Source organism: Bombina bombina, chromosome 3, assembly GCF_027579735.1.
Source record: "Bombina bombina isolate aBomBom1 chromosome 3, aBomBom1.pri, whole genome shotgun sequence".
NCBI lineage: Eukaryota > Metazoa > Chordata > Amphibia > Anura > Bombinatoridae > Bombina > Bombina bombina.
In genome coordinates, this window is record NC_069501.1 from 247,233,560 (window position 1) to 247,254,889 (window position 21,330).

Sequence of the window (21,330 nt, forward strand, 5' to 3'; positions counted from 1 at the left end):
GGTGGGCCTCATGGACTCTTGCCAATATGAAAGAAATTAATTTATCAGGTAAGTTCTTACATAAATTATGTTTTCTTTCATGTAATTGGCAAGAGTCCATGAGCTAGTGACATATGGGATATCAATACCCAAGATGTGGAGTCTTCCACTCAAGAGTCACTAGAGAGGGAGGGAATAAAACAAAAACAGCCATATTCCGCTGAGAAAATAATCCACAACCCAAAAATATGTTTATTTTCACTTTTGAAAGAAAAAAACTTAAATCAAAAAGCTGAAGAATCAAACTGAAACAGCTGCCTGAAGAACTTTTCTACCAAAAACTGTTTCCGAAGAAGCAAATACATCAAAATGGTAGAATTTAGTAAATGTATGCAAAGAGGACCAAGTGGCTGCTTTGCGAATCTGATCAACTGAAGCTTCATTCTTAAAAGCCCATGAAGTGGAGACTGATCTAGTAGAATGAGCTGTAATTCTCTGAGGCGGGGTTTGACCCGACTCCAAATAAGCTTGATTAATCAAAAGTTTCAACCTAGAAGCCAAGGAAATAGCAGAAGCTTTCTGACCTTTCCTAGGACCAGAAAATAAAACAAATAGACTAGAAGTCTTCCTGAAATTTTTAGTAGCTTCCACATAATATTTCAAAGCTCTTACCACATCCAAAGAATGTAAGGATCTCTCCAAAGAATTCTTAGGATTAGCACATAAAGAAGGGACAACAATTTCTCTACTAATGTTGTTAGAATTCACAACCTTAGGTAAAAATTTAAAAGAAGTCCGCAAAACTGCCTTATCCTGATGAAAAATCAGAAAAGGAGACTCACAAGTAAGAGCAGATAGCTCAGAAACTCTTCTAGCAGAAGAGATAGCCAAAAGGAACAATACTTTCCAAGAAAGTAGTTTAATGTCCAAAGAATGCATAGGTTCAAATGGAGGAGCCTGTAAAGCCCTCAGAACCAAATTAAGACTCCAAGGAGGAGAAATTGACTTAATGACAGGCTCAATACGAACTAAAGCCTGTACAAAACAGTGTATATCAGGAAGTATAGCAATCTTTCTGTGAAATAAAACAGAAAGAGCGGAGATTTGTCCTTTCAAGTAACTTGCAGACAAACCCTTATCCAAACCATCCTGAAGAAACTGCAACATTCTAGGAATTCTAAAAGAATGCTAGGAGAATTTATGAGAAGAACACCATGAAATGTAACTCTATAATAAATCTTTCTAGAGACAGATTTACGAGCTTGTAACATAGTATTAATCACTGAATCAGAGAAACCTCTATGACTTAGAACTAAGCGTTCAATTTCCATACCTTCAAATTTAATGATTTGAGATCCTGATGGAAAAACGGACCTTGAGTTAGTAGGTCCGGCCGTAACGGAAGTGGCCAAGGCGGGCAACTGGACATCCGAACCAGATCAGCATACCAAAACCTGTGTGGCCATGCTGGAGCCACCAGCAACAAAAAAGACTGTTCAATGATGATTTTGGAAATCACTCTTGCAAGGAGAACTAGAGGCGGGAAGATGTAAGCAGGTTGATAACACCAAGGAAGTGTCAGCGCATCCACTGCTTCCGCCTGAACATCCCTGGACCTGGACAGGTATCTGGGAAGTTTCTTGTTTAGATGAGAGGCCATGAGATCTATCTCTGGAAGCCCCCACATCTGAACAATCTGAGAAAACACATCTGGATGGAGAGACCACTCCCCTGGATGTAAAGTCTGGCGGCTGTGATAATCCGCCTCCCAATTGTCTACACCTGGGATATGCACCGCAGAGATTAGACAGGAGCTGGATTCCACCCAAGCAAGTATCCGAGATACTTCTTTCATAGCTTGGGGACTGTGAGTCCCACCCTGATGATTGACATAAGCCACAGTTGTTATATTGTCTGTCTGAAAACAAATGAACGGTTCTCTCTTTAGTAGAGGCCAGAACTGAAGAGCCCTGAGAATTGCACGGAGTTCAGTATTGAAATAATGAAAAAAAATTGGCGCCAAGGATGACGCACAACGTAACGTAAACTTTTTTGGCGCCAAAAATGACCGGAAATGACACACTTGCGTCACTAATGACCCGCCGTGTGAAAGGTCTTGGCGTCACGTATGACGCAGGAAATTACGAAGTTGCGTCATAAACGTATTTTTTCGCGCCAAAAAAAGTTTGCGCCAAAAATGACACAATAAAGTCTAGCATTTGACGCACCCGCGGGCCTAACACCCGCAATTGCAAAAAGTAGTCAAATTGAAAAAAAGACTAAACCCCAGGTAAGAAATACATTTCTTAAAGTGTTTACATTCCCAAATATGAAACTGACAGTCTGCAGAAGGAAATACATGAACCTGACTCATGGCAAATATGAGTACAATACATATATTTAGAACTTTATATAATTGCATAAAGTGCCAAACCATAGCTGAGAGTGTCTTAAGTAATAAAAACATACTTACCAAAAGACACCCATCCACACATAGCAGATAGCCAAACCAGTACTAAAACAGTTATTAGTAGAGGTAATGGTAAATTGAGAGTATATCGTCGATCTGAAAAGGGAGGTAGGAGATGAATCTCTACGACCGATAACAGAGAACCTATGAAACAGACCCCCGTTCGGGAAATCATCGTATTCAAATAAGTGATACTCCCTTCACGTCCCTCTGACATTCGCTGTACTCTGAGAGGAATCGGGCTTCAACAATGCTGAGAAGCGCATATCAACGTAGAAATCTTAGCACAAACTTACTTCACCACCTCCATAGGAGGCAAAGTTTGTAAAACTGAATTGTGGGTGTGGTGAGGGGTGTATTTATAGGCATTTTGAGGTTTGGGAAACTTTGCCCCTCCTGGTAGGATTGTATATCCCATATGTCACTAGCTCATGGACTCTTGCCAATTACATGAAAGAAAGTATATTATTATAACTGTGTTGGTTATGCAAAATTGGGGAATGGGTAATAAAGGGATTATCTACCTTTTTAAACAACAAAAATTCTGGTGTTTACTGTCCCTTTAAATTCATTATAGTCAAGAAATATATTACTTTCCTATAAAGAACTACTTATTAAGTTATAACAATAAGGATTTTGCTGTGACCGTTACTATATATGATCCTAGGTACCACTCAATATTAAAGGGATATACAACTCAAAATAAATCTGTTATGATTCAAATAGAGTGTGCAGTTTTAAGTTTTCCATTTCTGTTATCAAATTTACTTTGTTCTCTGTATATTCTTTATTGAATATCATACCTAGGTAGGTTACGGAGCAGCAATGCATTACTGGGAGCTAAACTGGTGACTACACATGTATGCCTTTAGTAATTGGCTCACCAGCTGTGTTCCACTGGCTCCCAGTAGTGCATTGCAGCTCCAGAGCTGACTTTAACCATGCAGAAGTTAATACGACTCATAATACTAATTTCCCTTGGCCAGCTCAGCTTTTATCATTTTTACAAGTTTAGCCTAATATACATGAATGCACTGGGGCATGGAGTGAAATAAGTAAACCAATAAATAATTCATTTTCATTTAGACAACTATAAATAACTTTGCCATTCTGAACTTGTATTGACAATTAATGTGCACACATTTTATGTGTATTCATATATAAAACTTTTTGCACTATAATCGTTTCCTCTATCATACAAGTTTTTTTTGTACTACATTTTTCAATAATTATTTTCACTGTCTCAACCACTTAATCTCTGCAAATTCAGCGGGTCAAATTCATCTATTTCATGTCTTGAGTGTCATAAACAGCAAGAATAAACTAAACCAAGCAAGGTTGCATTGTTGACTTTAAAAGACCTGCATTAATATCAATCCATCTACTGTAACTCACTCACGTGGCACCTCATGACTGCATTAGCAAGTAGAATATGCAGGTGGCATATACCTGATCCACTTTGACCTGACATACAGCCTTCATTTGCTTGTGTTTACACTGTGAGATTTATAAAGGTTTTATGGGTAAATTAACAAAACAATAACAGCTCTCACTGAATAACTGATCTACAACCCATCTCAAAATCAGTTCATAAGTGCAAATAACTATATATATATATATATATATATATATATATATATATATATATACAGGTGGCCCTCGTTTTACAACGGTTCAATTTACACCGTTTCAGAATAACAACCTTTTTTTCAGTCATGTGACTGCTATTGAAAAGCATTGAGAAGCAGTGCATTTATTAAAATAGCCAGTAGGTGAGCTGTCCGCTTGTGTTGTAGCAAAGCCAAGCAAGCTAAAATTAATCAATTTAACTAGACCTGAGCTATTGAGCAGATTTCAAAGGAACAAGATTTTCCTGTCTATAAACCAGTCCAGACTGGAATGCATAGAAAGAACTGTTTGCAGAAAAATGCAAGTGAAGTCTCTGTTGTGTGATTATTTTATTAGGTTTATAATGCCGTTTAGCAAATGTTTTTGTTCATTTAACTTAGTTTAATTATATATTCTGTGTTCTGTGGTTATTTTATTAGGTTTATAATGCTGTTTAGCATTTAAAGTCTTCATTTCAAAGCTTTAAAAATAATGTATTGGGTGTAACATGACAATTTTGAGAGGGGCCTGGAACCTAACTCCCTCACTTCCCATTGACTTACATTATAAACTGGGTTTCAATTTACAACGGTTTCGATTTACAACCATTCCTTCTGGAACCTAACCCCAGCGTAAACTGAGGGCTACCTGTATATATAAAACGACTCCATTTTCAGTTATTTGTTTTCACAGATGAATGATAACTTGATTCTTAGAAACCAGCTGGTCTGGTTTCTCTTACTCACAAGCACATGATGGAGCACTAAAGTTATGTCATTATGCCTAAATCTCTACCAATGCAAGTATCTCTTTATAAAGCTTTTTTATGCAAACCTCAAGGGCAAAGATAACTGAGCCTTGGTGTCCTTATGAGAAAGACTCTTTGTCCTCTTCACAATAACCAGGATCTCTAAAACAAAATAACACCAAACTGAAAAAGAGCAAGAGTTACAGAATAACAACTGGTGGCAAATAATTCTGCAACAGATATTTAACAAACTTTATTGAATTTGTGACTGTTTCATTTCTCTATCTGCACTAATTCTATGTGACACCCAAGAAGGTTAGAGTGATTTTAAAGGGACAGTCTACCCCAGAATTTTCATTGTTTAAAAAGATAGATAATCCCTTTATTACCTATTCCCCAGTTTTGCATAACCAATACATTTATAGTGATGTCGCGAACATAAAATTTTGCGTTCGCGAACCGCAAACTTCCGCAAAAGTTCGCAAACAGGCGAACCGCCATTGACTTCAATGGACAGGCAAATTTTAAAACCCACAGGGACTCTTTCTGGTCACAATAGTGATGGAAAAGTTGTTTCAAGGGGACTAACACCTGGACTGTGGCATGCCGGAGAGGGATCCATGGCAAAACTCCCACGGAAAATTACATAGTTGAGCCTGACACAAAAAACAGACTGATGTTTCACAGTCCAAAAAGTTGTTGTTTTTTTTTTAAATGTACACTTACACTACTATTAAACAAGATATGAGTGGTGGCACTGGGCAAGTGGGCACAGTATACGCTGTGAGCCTGACACAAAAAAGCAGACTGATGTTTCACAGTCCAAAAAGTGTTTTTTTTTTTTTTAAATGTACACTTACACTACTATTAAACAAGATATGAGTGGTGGCACTGGGCAAGTGGGCACAGTATACGCTGTGAGCCTGACACAAAAAAGAAGACTGATGTTTCACAGTCAAAAAGTTTTTTTTTTTTAAATGTACACTACTATTAAACAAGATATGAGTGGTGGCACTGGGCAAGTGGGCACAGTATACGCTGTGAGCCTAAAACACACGCTGGCAGGCAGGCAACTGCAATTAGATTACACAAGCAGACTGATGTTTCACAGTCAAAAAAGTTTTTTTTTTTAAATTTACACTACTGTTACACCAGATATGAGTGGTGGCACTGGGCAAGTGGGCACAGTATACACTGTGAGCCTGACACACACGCTGGCAGGCAGGCAACTGCAATTAGATTACACAAGAAGACTGATGTTTCACAGTCAAAAAAGTTTTTTTTTAAATTTACACAACTGCAATTAGATTACACGGGAAAAAAAAACAGACTGATATTCTAGCCCTAAAAAGGGCTTTTTGGGGTGCTGTCCTTACAGAAGAGATCAGATGAGTCCTTCAGGACTGTAGTGGACACTGAATACACCAGCCTAGCTATCAATTCCCCTATTCAATCAGCAGCTACACTGCCCCTCCTCTCCCTAAGAAAGCAGCTTCCAAATGAATCTAAAATGGATGCTGTCCAGGAGGTAGGAGGGTCTGGGAGGGAGGGTCTGCTGCTGATTGGCTGGAATGTGCCTGCTGACTGTGAGGTACAGGGTCAAAGTATTACTCAATGATGACGAATAGGGGGCGGATCGAACATCGCATATGTTCGCCCGCCGTGGCGAACGCGAACATGCTATGTTCGCCAGCGAACTATTCGCGACATCACTATGCATTTAGATTAATATATGTTTTACCTCTGTGATTACCTTTTATCTAAGCCTCTGCAGACTGCCCTCATATCTCAGTGCTTTGACAGACATGCAGTATAGCCAATCAGTACAGACTCCTAAATAACTTCACGGGAGTGAGCACAATGTTATCTATATGACACACATGAACTAGTATTGTCTAACTGTGAAAAACTTTCAAAATGCTCTGAGCTAAGAGGCGGTTTTCATCGGTTTAGAAATCAGTTTGAGCCTACCTAGGTTTAGCTTTTCAAAAATATCACCAAGGGAACAAAGCAAATTTAAAGGGCCAGTAAACCTAAAAAATAATGTTATATAATTCTGCAAATAGTGCAGAATTATATAACATTATATTAGCCTTATCTTTATAAAACCTAATATTCCCTTTGATTTTTTTTTTTAAAAATGACTGTTTTTCAGACTCTTCTCTGTGCTCTTCTGAGCGGGTCTGTTTTTATCACACAGCGCATCGGGCCAGCTGTATAGTCACAGCCCAGCCCGACCGCGCCATTATACTCAGTGCAGCTCGCTCCCGCTGTCTGACAGAGCAGGAGCGAGCTGCACTGAGTATAATGGCGTGGTGCAGAATTATATAACATTATTTTTTCGGTTTACTGACACTTTAATGATAAAATTCAATTCGAAAGTTGTTTAAAATCGCATGCCCTATCTAAATCATAAAAGTTTATTTTTGACTAGACTGTCCCTTTAAGAGATGTATTTGAGTACTCTTTATTATAGGTGGGGAAATCATGAGAACCTTAGTAAAATAATATAGCACAAATTATTAACAGTTGTTCACTGAAGTTTAAGCAATAATTACTAAAGGGCATATGTTGTGTCATAGAGCAAGGCAATAGTTTCTGGCAGGGAAGAGAAAATCAAAACAAAGAATAAGAGTCAGACTCCTAAACTGATGGAGGATGGGACAACATGACTTCATGCTGTTAACTTATTCTGTGCAGCCATAGCTCAAATTTCACTGTATTTTTTATGTTTTCCTTTGCTCCATAGGGGCCCTACGTTATATTTAGTAACTCGTGTTTACCATGTCCTTTGCTTTATGGTTTCCAAATTCGCTCACATACTAATATGTAAACATAAAATGAACGCGCATTTCTAAAGGCAACCCGATTTGCTTTACCTCACATAAAAAGAATTGTATATATAATATGTATATACTGTATATATATATATATATATATATATATATATATATATATATATATATATATAGGCCATAGTATAAAAGCGCTGAAGCAAACTGTTGGTGACCACGAAGAGCTGTGTAAACAAATGCTCGTATTTATAAAAATGTTCTAGAAAACAATAGTTGTGTTAGTAAGTACAACATGTATCGCAGCAAGTCTGACAGTGTACTGGGGTTTTGTACAGCTTTCATCTTGCAGGGACACATGTCCTTCAGTAGTTTGCTCATCAATTGGAAGTATTTCTTACGACAAGGAAGTTGGTTTCTTATTCAAGCTGTTTCTTATTCGTGAAATTCTGTTTCTTATTCATGGAAGTTGGTTTCTTATTCATTTTTCTTGTCAGACTGCTTTAAATTGACTTTAAAATAAAAATATAGGTTTTATTTAAATAATAATATGATTAATATAATGTAGTTACACAGAGGTGGAATCCCTTTATGCAACAATTGGATATGCAAACTGGAAAAAGGGCATACGTTGGCCCCAATACAAATATTAGTATTTTGAATAAGTAACAGATATTTTCAAAGGGTTAATAACTATTGGGCCACTGATTTCACTATGAATATATACAGGGTAGACCCCCCTCCATGCCATGCAATTGTTTTTAGCCTGCCTCAATTGTGTTTTGGGCACAGAAATTGAGGCCAACCCTGGCATAGGTGACATAATTCTCATTTTTAAATAAGTAACAGATATTTTCAAAGGGTTATTAACCATTGGGCCACTGATTTCACTATGAATATATACAGGGTAGATCCCCCTTCATGCCATGCAATTGTTTTTAGCCTGGCCCAATGGTGTTTTGGGCGCAGAAATTGATGCCAACACTAGCATAGCTGCTCTAATTCTCCTTTTTGAATAAGTAACAGATATTTTCAAAGAGTTAATAACCATTGGGCCACTGATTTCACTATAAATAAATACAGGTTAGATCTCCCTCCATGACATGCAATTGTTTTTAGCCTGGCCCAATGGTGTTTTGGGCGCAGAAATTGATGCCAACCCTGGCATAGGTGCTGTACTTCTCATTTTTGAATAAGTAACAGATATTAAGGGTTAATTTAAAAATGAGAATTAGAGCACCTATGCCGGGGGTTGGCATCAATTTCTGTGCCCAAAACACCATTGGGCCAGGCTAAAAACAATTGCATGACATGGAGAAGGATCTACCCTGTATATATTCATAGTGAAATCAGTGGCCCAATGGTTATTAACCCTTTGAAAATATATGTTACTTATTCAAAATACTAATATTGGTGCCAACGTATGCCCATTTTTCCAGTTTGTATATCCAATTGTTGTATAAAGGGATTCCACCTCTGTGTAACTACATTATATGAATCATATTAGTATTTAAATAAAACCTATATTTTTATTTTAAAGTAAACTTAAAGCAGTCTGACAAAAAAAATGAATAAGAAACCAACTTCCATGAATAAGAAACAGAATTTAACGAATAAGAAACAGCTTGAATAAGAAACCAACTTCCTTGTCATGTATTTCTGACTGAATGAAAAATCAATACTTAGCTGCCCGGGTAGGTTTCCAAGAACTGTGAAACAAACAAACAAAAGCGCGTTCCAGCATGCCAGTCCCTCCTCTAGAGTTCTGATTGGTTACCGGCAACCATGCTATTACGTTTCCTATTCGCTCAGCGCATGGTTGCTAAGCTACCGAGAACGCTGTTCTAAGCAGGTGTAAGTCCTTCAGCCGGTTTGAACCAGCAGGCGCGAGACTGCGGCTCTGCGGCTAGGATGTGCGCGTGAGGGAGCAGGGAGGCACGAGCCCAATACGGCGGAGGAGGGAGAGAGGAAGCGCAGTGACAGAGGGACATAAAAAGAGAAGCTGTGGGTGTAATGCAGGAAAAGGAAGGCACAATAACACATATGTACAGAAAGCTACTGTTAATGTACTATGACATGTTGTTGTTATGGTATGGGGTAAATTATGTAGATATAAGAAAGAGATTATTTCACCAACACAAGTGTTCTATAAAAAACCATTACTCAATAAACAAATATGTTCCCCATGGCTAGAGTTAAACGTCCATGTTCATCCTATAGCTATATTGTCACAGTGAGATAAGCTCTTTATCTACCTAAGCAACGAATAAGATCAGCCGAATCAGTAACAGTACACTTCCCCTAGTACTCTGGTACTGAACACACTACTCGCTAATAAACAATGTAGCACTCTCAACAGTATGGTCCTCTTTCATTAACCCGTTTGATGCTACCTTCACCTACTATCTATTTGTTACATCTTAATCACCCGAGCCGCCTCCTGATTGGCCAATTTCTGTCTCTATCCCCCCTCACAGCCAATCACAGACGAGCAATGTTTTTCTCAGAAGCTCTGCAATAAAAAGGACCTGAATAAAGAATAGGAAAAAAAGCCGTTCGGGCCCGAGAAGGACAAGGGGAAGGTTGCGGCACCGGGGACTGAATACCCGAAAACAACAACAAGGTGCCGCCCCGGGACCCGGACTGATTAAGACAGAACATAGTAACCAAGAGCTGACATCACCTGGAACATCTGTAAGGTAGGCTCCGGGAGCTGTCACTGAGTGCTATAGGGGACACTTTACAGTGTATGGACAGCAGTGTCACCAATTAGTTATAATGGGGGTGACAGTGGCCACTCGGATAATGTAGAGATAATGGGGGACTCCGGCGTCTCCAGTGACTATTAGTTTGCCAGTGCTGATTGCTCTCTATAGTGAGAGTGGGTATGATGGCTTAGGATGCTGAGTCAGTGCTGTAGTGAGATATGGATGATATGTTTAATAATGAATTGAGGTGCATTCAATTCTTTACTTTAAGATTATTATTATATTAACCTACGTGGTTCTAAAACAGCACTCTGTATCTGCAGGCATTGATCACTACTTCATTCGTACCGTTCTGTGTGCTAGTGTGACAGTGACATTTATATGAGCATTGGACAATTATTATAAAGTGGAGCATTACTAAGAATATTGGCACAGTGATAGTTTGTCAGTGGTAGTGCCATGGACATATGTTGTATGTAGTGTTGCTTATGATGTATCTCTAGTATTGACATACAATGCTAGTGTGGTAGTGCCATGGACATATGTTGTATGTAGTGTTGCTTATGATGTATCTCTGTAGTATTGACATACAATGCTAGTGTGGTAGTGCCATGAATATATATTGTATGTAGTGTTGCTTATGATGTATCTCTAAAGTATTGACATACAATGCTAGTGTGGTAGTGCCATGAATATATATTGTATGTAGTGTTGCTTATGATGTATCTCTAAAGTATTGACATACAATGCTAGTGAGGTAGTGCCATGAATATATATTGTATGTAGTGTTGCTTATGATGTATCTCTAAAGTATTGACATACAATGCTAGTGTGGTAGTGCCATGAATATATATTGTATGTAGTGTTGCTTATGATGTATCTCTAAAGTATTGACATACAATGCTAGTGTGGTAGTGCCATGGACATATGTTGTATGTAGTGTTGCTTATGATGTATCTCTAAAGTATTGACATACAATGCTAGTGTGGTAGTGCCATGAATATATATTGTATGTAGTGTTGCTTATGATGTATCTCTAAAGTATTGACATACAATGCTAGTGTGGTAGTGCCATGAATATATATTGTATGTAGTGTTGCTTATGATGTATCTCTAAAGTATTGACATACAATGCTAGTGGGGTAGTGCCATGGACATTGGCATGAAATCTTGGTGCATATATAATGTCAGTGCAAAATGTAGGTAATACATGTGAGGTTTATGAAAAAAGGGCATACGAGGCAGTTAAATATAGGGATTTTGGGGTTTTCCAGAAAAGGGTATGTTTTGTATGTGTATAATGTTATACATGAAGCAAAGCACAATAGGTCTCTTACCTCAATAATGCTCACCATTGGTTAAACTAGCAACTTTTTTCACCTCACTAGGAGGGTATTTTTCCTCAAATAAAGTGTGCTTTGGTATTTAACACAAGTGTAATGTAGGATGTAGTAAACCATAATTTCCTTTTGAGTTATCTTCTTATATAATTGGAAATTAACTGTTAAGTTACATGCAGTAGTTATTGAACCATAATAGAATATATAATTATTTTGCATGACATTTTTTTTTGTAAAAAAAATAGGACTCAGATGTATTTGATTTGTTTTTAACACAAGTTGTAATAATCATGAGCCTTTATATATTTAGATCCTAATTTGTTATACATACTGTCATATTCAACTATACCACTGCCCTCCCCTTCCTCAACAACAATGGGTTGGTTTTAACCGGTTTTACTCAATGATTATTGATGTTCCTTTTGTTGTGATTTTTTTTGTTTATTTCTTTTCTTTTTTTTTTTTAAATTGAAACTATGTAGCAAACAAAAGAACATATTATTCTCTTCTGGGATGTAAGCCAGGGTACAGAAAATCACAAGATTGTTTTTAATATATTCAGATCGTTTATATATCTGTTGCCTGTGAGATGTTGGATTACATGATCAGGTTAAATGGCTAAACAAGAATAAAAGAAGCCAAAAAAGACAGATTATAAGAACAAAACAGTGTATTTCTGCAAGTCAAATGCTTCTTGTTAAAGGGATATCAAACCCAACATTTTTATTTCATGATTTAGATAGAGCATGATATTTTAAACAACTTTCTAATTTATTTCAATGATTTTTTTTTGTTCTTTTGGTATCTTTTGTTTAAAACCAGTGATGTATGCTTAGAAGCCACCCCCTTTCTGGCGCACTATATGGCAGCAGTTTTGCAGGAATTTTATTTATTTGCAAGAGCATTAGATTGCAGCACTTTTTCCTGCCATGTAGTGTTCTAGATGTCTACCTAGGTATCTCTTCAACACAGAATACCATGGGAACGAAGCAAATTTGATAATAGAAGTAAATTTGAAACTTTTTCAAAATAGTATGCTCTGTCTGATTCACAAAATAATTTTTTGGGGGTTTCATATCCCTTTAAAGGAATCAATACAAAACACCCAGGGTAATAGTATGTATTTTCCATGGTGTAAACAAATATATCAATAGTTTAAATGATGTCTCTTCCACTATTTCCTTCATATACAGAACATAACCAGTTACTAAAATATAGGTTATGCCAGGAACTCATCTGTAAGCACGACAGAATGTTCTATTCTAAGTAACGATGCTTTCAGAGCTGATTAACCATCTGTGCTCAAGCAGCAGTAGCCATAAAGTCTGGCCTCCTAAAGTTCTCTGGAGATGGGTTTGGGGGGGGGGGGCGGAAACAACAACCAAGGGTTGACAAAAGTGTGACAGTATAACATTTGTATTCACTGAGTTTGTTCACAACATATTTTCAATACAAAACTAATTAAAATTGCAACATAATTATATGTCTCTGCAAGTCTCTACTTTACGTTACCCACTACCCTTTGCAATTACTAAATCTGGAGCCAGTTTTACTGGATCTGGAGCTGTTGCGAGGAACTAATACTTAAAGGGACATTTTCTTTCATGGTTTAGAAGGCGCAAACGATTTTAAAAAAACTTTCCAGTTTTACTTCTGTTATCTAATTTGCTTCATTCTCTTGATATATCCTTTGTTAAAAAAGCATATCTAAATAGTAGAACTCAGTAGCTGCTGATTGGTGGCCTAGTGTGATTTGCTCACCCATGTTCATTTCAATTTCTTCAACAAAGGATATCTAAAGAATGAAGCATTCAGATTATAGAAGTCAATCGATCTGAATTCTGAAAGAACATTTTTGGGTTTCATGTCCCTTTAATGGGACAGGGAAAGCAAAAACAAACTTTATTGGTTCGGATACAATATGCAAATTTAAACAACTTTTCAATTTACTTCTATTATCTAATTTGCTTTGGTCTCTTGGTATCCTTTGTTGAAATGCATACCTAGGTAGGCTCAGAAGCTGCCATGCACTACTGGGAGTGAGCTGCTGATTGGTGGCTGCACATATATGCCTCTTGTCATTGGCTTAGCTGATGTGTTCAGCTTGCTGCCAGAAGTTTATTGCTGCTCCTTCAAAAATTGATACCCAGAGAATCAAGCAAATTTGATAATAGAATTAAATTGTAATGTTGTTTAAATTGTAGACTCTGTCTGAGTCAAGAAATAAATATGTTGTGTTTCTTGTCCCTTTACATAGTAGATATAGGACATGGATTTTTTCATCACAGTTGTAGAAGCCCTACAGGTAGGACATTTTAAAGTCACGTAAAGTAACATTAATAAAATGCCTTAATGTGCTGGAACAGAACTATGGGGTAGCTCAGAATCCTTTAGAAGAGCGTTTCTGATTATTTTCTATAGGAAAATACTATTAAAGCCTTTTGGCAATTTTTGTGTCTAAATCATTTGATACGTTTATGCAAAGGATTGTGATCGACCCCTATGTGTTTAACTCTCGCAAAAGGAAACACTACTGGCCTAGAGCTGAACAGAGGCAGCATGTTTTTGTAGCGGCCTCAATAACTGCGTCCGCTCAGGATTAGAAGTGCATTTCTACCCTTGATCTGACTTTAGCCATGTGTTTTACTCTTTTTTTTTTGCAGAGGTTGTGTTCAAGCAATAGTACAATGCCCCAAGGCAGAACATGCAGTGAGCTGAAATGTCATTGTGGAAAATGCAGAAGGTCTGCAGAAAGAACAGGACACAAGCAGGAACTACTATTAGTGCTTTAACTTTGCAGCGCTGCTCCACATTAGGCTATTCTCTTCAAACATTGATGTGCTCTGGCTGCACAGTGTAAGTTTTCCTGAATACAGTGCATCCAGAGCAAAGTACTGTTTGAAGTGGAAAGTCAAAGATGCAGTAGCGCTGTAAAGCGGCAATACATTGATTGTTGACTAGCTCTCAGATATTTTTTCAAACCTGCCCCTAGCCTTTCCCAGTCTGCAAAGCTGTTTTTTTTCTGAATGTAAGTTCTAAAAATGAATGCAACTTTTTTTTTTTTACTGCATTTCTAAATCAGACCAAGAGAAAAGGAAACAAATTTAGTCAAGAGACATTTTACAATTTCTTTTTTTTTTGTCTGCAGCTAATTTGCAATGTAAGTTTCAACCACGGTACTACATTATAAAACTTAAAAAATTGCTTTATTCTCCAGTTAACGAACACATTGCAATTGACCTGGTGCTTTAGTGTAACTGCCTAATTTAACATTTTATTTAAAAATGACCGGCAGAATAATTTTCACTAACAAAATCTCATTGCAGAAAGTAAAAAAAAGTTCTGCTTCTGGGGTGCAATGATAAATTGATCTAGCTTATTGCTGCTTTCAGAATACCTGGGATAATTGTAAGGTACTATGGAATGAATTAATGGATGGGCCAATCCATTTAACATTTTGAAAAAAAAAAGTTTTAGGAATCTGGTCATGCCTATTACTAGAAATAGACAAAGGATACAAAGCAACAAGATTTATGTTGCTCTTGTTCTTGTAGGAAAGAAAACCTTTTAATAGATAGAAAGCAGACAGGACGTGCCATTCTACCACTGATCTCTTGCATGAATATCAATAAGTATAGCCTGTCAAACAAAGTGATACATTTCATGCTGGTAACACAGCTGTCTTTAATCTTTAACGTTTGTTGAGGATGATACAATTTGGGTTCAGTGTCCCTTTAAAGGAAGTTGTTTAGTTATCTGTTTATTTTATTTATGTAATCTTTACTGAGGATTTGAGTTGGTTGTTTTTCAAGTTTTTAGATTAGGGTTGATCCTCCATTGTAGAGATCCTGATTTGCTGGATACAGTTTTGAACAATATCATAAAGTGACATTCTATTAAGTTATCTTGTTTTTTTTAAAAAAATAAATCACTTTTGGTAACCACTTTAATAAAATCATCTCTCTCTTCCCACTATGAGCTTTATGAATTGTTAACGAAGCATCAGAACAACCTTAGTTTATAACATCAGTACAAACCTGCAATTTATTTAAGAAACTTGTGATAAAAACAAAACTGTGATTGTGGAAGTAATATTGGTACAACGTCAGGATACCTACTTTATTCTTCTGTGTATTCCATATTAATTTAGTTTCTGGCACAGAATACAATGCATTACCTGTGCACAAAGTAGCAGATCTGTTTGAACACTATGGTTTTCAGGCATTTTAATTATTAATTATAATGTTTTCAACTCCTTGTTTTTCAGGTTGACGTTCATAAATAAGCAAGAAGGTCCTGCTTGAAACAATGGCTCCGACTTTGGCAACAGCGCATAGGCGCCGCTGGTGGATGGCGTGCACAGCTGTAGTAGAGAATCTCTTTTTCTCTGCTGTACTTCTGGGATGGGGGTCCCTTCTTATTATGCTAAAATCTGAGGGCTTCTACTCCTACTTATGTCACTACCCAGGTGAGAAGTGACTTTGCAGTGATTGTTTTTAGCCTGAGTATACTGTAATTAAAGGAACATTGTTATGAAGTTCTTTTATTATTATTACATAACAGCTTGTTGCAAACCACAGGTTTAACCCCTGTAAAGGGTTTTAACTTGAAACTTGCATGAAGTGAGTTACTGTGCGCAGCTAATACGTAGATATCCATTGCCTGATTGTGACAGTTTAAAGTGATTTTAAACTTAAATGAATTAAAGCCCAGGATAAAAAATCATCTTAAAAACAGGGGAAATTTAATTCATTAAAGTTTACAAAGACACTTATTTTTTTTAAAACTTACCTTTGCGTTATAGTAAACATAACGCTGATCCTTCACTAGCATCTCCTTTAGCATATGGACAAATCTAGCTTCCTCCAATCGTTGCGTTCCCCCTTTGGCGCCCAGCTCATGGGACATGCAACGATTGAAAAACAGCTGAAAAACATATGTGCTGTGGACGATTACTCCATATCATTAGATGTATTTAACATGGGAGGTAGTGCAGGCGTATCTAAATGATGGTGTTAATTTCTGCCGGGTGTTGACTGTCCCTTTAATTAATTAAAGTTTACAATCACTTTAATTCCACATCTGTATTGGAGGGCTGTGTCAACCCTTCACAAGCTTTGTAAAAAAAAAAAATATTTTATTCATATCATGGGTATATAAACTGTGCCAATTTCAGACTTAAAAAACAAAAAGGCCCTGTCACAATGTATACTACAATGTATGTTAGAGTTATAAAATCCAAGCATATTAGATAACAGACAACCCCTTTAAGCAAATAGTAAATATATTTTATACCCTGAGTTTGATGGAACAGATCAAAGTAAAATGAGAAATTGTCCCTTTAAGATGTCAGCACTAACTGAACCTATTTTCACACATTTTATACTGTATACACATTTGTATACATTCTTATTTATTTATTGCTTCTGTTTAGTTATTACCAATTATTTGTTTTGGTGAGTGACACAGTGAATGCAGCTAGTGAATTAGCATCAGGAATTCTCAGGCATGAAAAATTCTGACTCTATATTAAGCATCATTTCCTCTCTTACATGATTCTTTTGAATATGGTTGTCATGGTCACTGGAATACCCATAATTGCTTTTATTTAATGGATAGTAACACTAACTTTATGAGTTGCTTACTAAAATTTTAGGTTTTTTGTTGAAGAAATATTTTAGTGAGAAAATAAACTTCTCACTTTTGTTAGAACAGTTAAAAATAAAGGGCAATTATAGTGAAAAAACTACGTGGTCTGAGGGTCTCATTAATTTGAGCATGTCATTTTATCACTATTGACTATAGTTAAGGTACTACTCAGGATCTGCAGAAAACTGCTGGAACAAAACAGAAACTGCCTCTCAAGCAATCACCAGAGCTAGTTGCACAACTTGTGTGTGTATTTATGTTTATATTTGTAAATATGTATGTACACACATACATACAAATATACACATATAAACACATAAATGCACATGTATACGCTTTCCATGTAAATACCTTGAAACATGCAATATCATTTTAATTAATTTATAATGTGTTTTGAATAAAAATAATTAACATTTCAATATTCTTTACATAGAAAAAATGTCCCTTATTTTAAATATATATATATATATCTTTCTATACAATATCTATCTAATTCAATCTGTATATATTCCTATACATATACCAGGTGGCCCTCATTTTACAATGGTTCAATTTACACCGTTTCAGAATAACAACCTTTTTTTCCAGTCATGTGACTGCTATTGAAAAGCATTGAGAAGCAGTGCATTTAATAAAATAGCCAGTAGGTGGAGCTGTCCGCTTGTGTTGCAGCAAAGCCAAGCAAGCTGAAATTAATCAGTTTAACCAGACCTGAGCTATTGAGCAGATTTCAAAGGAACAAGATCTTCCTGTCTATAAATCAGTCCAGATTGGAATGCATAGAAAGAACTGTTTTCAGAAAAATGCAAGTGAAGTCTGTGTTGTGTGATTATTTTATTAGGTTTATAATGCTGTTTAGCAAATGTTTTTGTTCATTTAACTTAGTTTAATTATATATTCTGTGTTGTGTGATTATTTTATTAAGTTTATAATGCTGTCTAGCATTTAAAGTCTTAATTTCAAAGCTTTTAAAATAATGTATTGGGTGTTCCTTATGACAATTTTGAGAGGGGCCTGGAACCTATCTACCTCACTTCCCATTGACTTACATTTATAAACTGGGTTTCAATTTACAACGGTTTCGATTTACAACCATTCCATCTGGAACCCAACCCCGGCGTAAACTGAGGGCTACCTGTATATGTATAACTATATACCCACATGGAATAAATTTGACATTTTTGAAAACTAACACGGCACGTTAAAATTTTAATTTGAGCGCAGTTAGAGCGCGAGCGAAAAGTTTTTAGTGCACCAATTGTAATCTGGCCCATAGTGCGTTCTCCTGAGACTACATCAGTATGCTCTCATGTTTTTTAACAATAGATCCCTAGAGAAACTGGTACATTTAAAGGGCCACTAAAGTCAAAACTAAAGTTTCATGATTCAGATAAAGCATGCAATGAAAAAAACAAAAATACTTTACAATAATCTTTCATTATCAAAACATGCGCACTCTTTTTTTCTATGCACACTTTCAGAGGCAGCAACTCCTACTAAACGTGCAAAAGTGCATAGTATATACATAAATGCATTTTGTGATTGGCTGATGGCTGTCACATTATACAAGAGAGAAGGAAAATTGGATTAAATTTAAAATTTGCCAGAAAATATTCTACAGCTTATTTCAGATACATAGTTTGTGCATTTGAATTGTCCTCTTATTGTGAAGTTGTCAATTATTGAATTCTCCTGTACTTAGTGGTCCTTTAATAATTCAAGTAAATTGGATTTTTTTTTATCTGAATCACTTGCATATCTCTTTTAACCCTTGCTAAATGGCTAAACATATAGACAAAATTGCTTGCTGCTTCAGTTGCATAGAGTTGTTAGCCAAGCATGGCTGTTATATTTCAGCTAGAGCGTGCCATTTAAAAAGACGTCTCAATTTACTTTTATTATCAAATTTACTTTGTTCTCTTGTTGAATAGCATATGTAGGGTCAGGAGCATCAGCAAGGCACTACTGGTAATAATTGGTGGCTACATACATATGCCTCTGGTCACTGGCTCACCAGATGTGTTCAGCTAGGTCCCAGTGGTGCATTGCTGCTATGGAGCTGACTTTAACTATGTGTTTAATCTGTTTGCAAGCAATAGTTCAATAATAATTCCCTTATGTTGCACATTTTTGCAAAATTAGTAGAATGCATGTAATATATTCAGCAGTTTCACAAATACAATTGGAAAATATATCACAGAAATGTGCATTGCACACTGAGGGTAGGGTTGCCACCTCGGCCATGTTTTCCTGGACATTTATGAGTTACACATGCTGCAGGGTGGGAAGGGAAGAACATGTATTGTGCTGTTTATCAGCATTATTCATGTAATGTCTAGAGGCACAATACATGTTCCACCCTGCTTACCCAGCAACATGCGTAACTCATAAGTGTCCAGGAAACATGGCCGAGGTGGCAACCCTAACTGAGGGTCTGGTAATCTAAAGATCTGTGAACTAGCTGCGAGATTATCTAACAAGTCTCACCAACTCATTTTAGAAAGGCAAAACTTAGCTTGATAACTGTTTATTTAGTTATGCAGGTGTCTTAATGTGAAGCAGAGACAAATACATTTAGTTCTCAAACAGAACCTGCACAGATTTTGCAAGATACTTTATTTTTAAAACATTCATAGTATGTGGCTACAGCAGAACAAATGTAAATGAAGTTGGCCGGGAATGTCAAGTTAAGGTGAACTAAGTAGTTAAATGCCTCCTATCACCTTGTAATTCATTCAGTCAGGAGGTGACACGTGAGTGAGTTACAGTGGCTGGATTGATATTAATGTTAAAGCTGGCAATACAAACCTGGGTTATGTCAAATAATGAATTATTACCGCTTGTGAAACTTAAAGGGATACTAAACTAGGGTTGCCACCTGTCCCTTAAAATACAGAACACTTATAAGTTACACATGCTGCAGGGTGTGCAGGGAGGAATGTGAATAGTGCTGTCCAGAAATACAATACATGTTCCTCCCTGCTCGCCCTGCAGCATGTGTAACTCATAAGTGAACAGGAAAACATGGCTGAGGTGGCAACCCTATACTAAACCCAAATTTTGTTCTTTCATGATTCGGATAGAGCAGTGTTTCCCAAACCCAGTCCTCAGGAACCTTACTCAGGCCAGATATTCATTATATCTTAACTAGAGCACAGGTGAAATAATCAGCTGATCTATTTAAGATGGGAAAACACTGATATAGAGCATACAATTTGAAGCAACTTTCTAATTTACTCCTATTATCAAGTTTTCTTTGTTCTTTTGTTCTCTTTATTTGAGAAACCAGGAAAGTAAGCTTAAGAGCCAGCCCATTTTTAGTTCAGCACCTGGGTAGCATTTGCTGATTGGTGGCAAAATGTAACCACCAATCAGCCAGCGCTAACCAGGTGCTGAACCAAAAATAGGCCGGCTTTTAACCTTACTCTCCTGCTTTTTCAATTAAAGATAGCAAGAGAAGGGAGAAAAAATGATAATAGGATTAAATTAGAAAGTTGCTTATAATTGCATGCTCTAACTGAATCATTAAAGAAAAAATGTGGGTTTAGTGTCCCTTTAACAAGGAAGATATTCATTTGATCTGCAGCCTTTTCTTTGCTACTTAGTCTACTTCAGCATTGAAACAAGAAGAGGAGGTTAGAGATTCAGACATAAAATATCACCAAATAAGGGTACAGAAAAACACTATAACACAATCAAACCCTGCACAAGAAAGGAAAACTATATGGTTCATTTGACACAGTGAACTTAGAAACATACGTTTCAGAGGTGATGGAAAGTCCTATTTACAGAGGATAAAGTATTTAAAGTACTTCTTTTTTTGGCTCATTATTTTTTCAAATAGAAAAACAATATTGATATAAGTAAAACTTTATAATATATCCTTTTTTTAAAATGTTCATGTAACTTCAAAAAACAACAATATTTAAAATTGACACACACCATCTGACATTCTCGCTTGTGTGAAAGTATTCAACAGCACAACTTAAAATTGTACTGTTAGGGCTAGATTACAAGTGCAGCGCTATTTTATTGC

The 21,330-nt window shown here is 36.5% G+C and overlaps 1 protein-coding gene across 2 annotated transcripts in view; it reads left to right on the forward strand.

Moving 5' to 3' along the window:
• Positions 1–9,486: 9,486 nt before the first annotated feature.
• Positions 9,487–21,330, forward strand: part of SLC43A2 (solute carrier family 43 member 2) — a 70,084-nt gene continuing 58,240 nt past the window's right edge. Inside the window, exons 1-3 of one of the 2 annotated variants that reach the window (XM_053706233.1) lie at positions 9,487–9,601; positions 10,075–10,296; positions 15,913–16,113. In XM_053706233.1, the coding sequence (XP_053562208.1) occupies positions 15,954–16,113 (160 nt within the window). In that variant the 5' untranslated portion in view covers positions 9,487–9,601; positions 10,075–10,296; positions 15,913–15,953. Of the gene's footprint in view, positions 9,602–9,788; positions 10,297–15,912; positions 16,114–21,330 lie in introns of those variants that run through there. The other variant, XM_053706234.1, reaches the window with a different exon arrangement.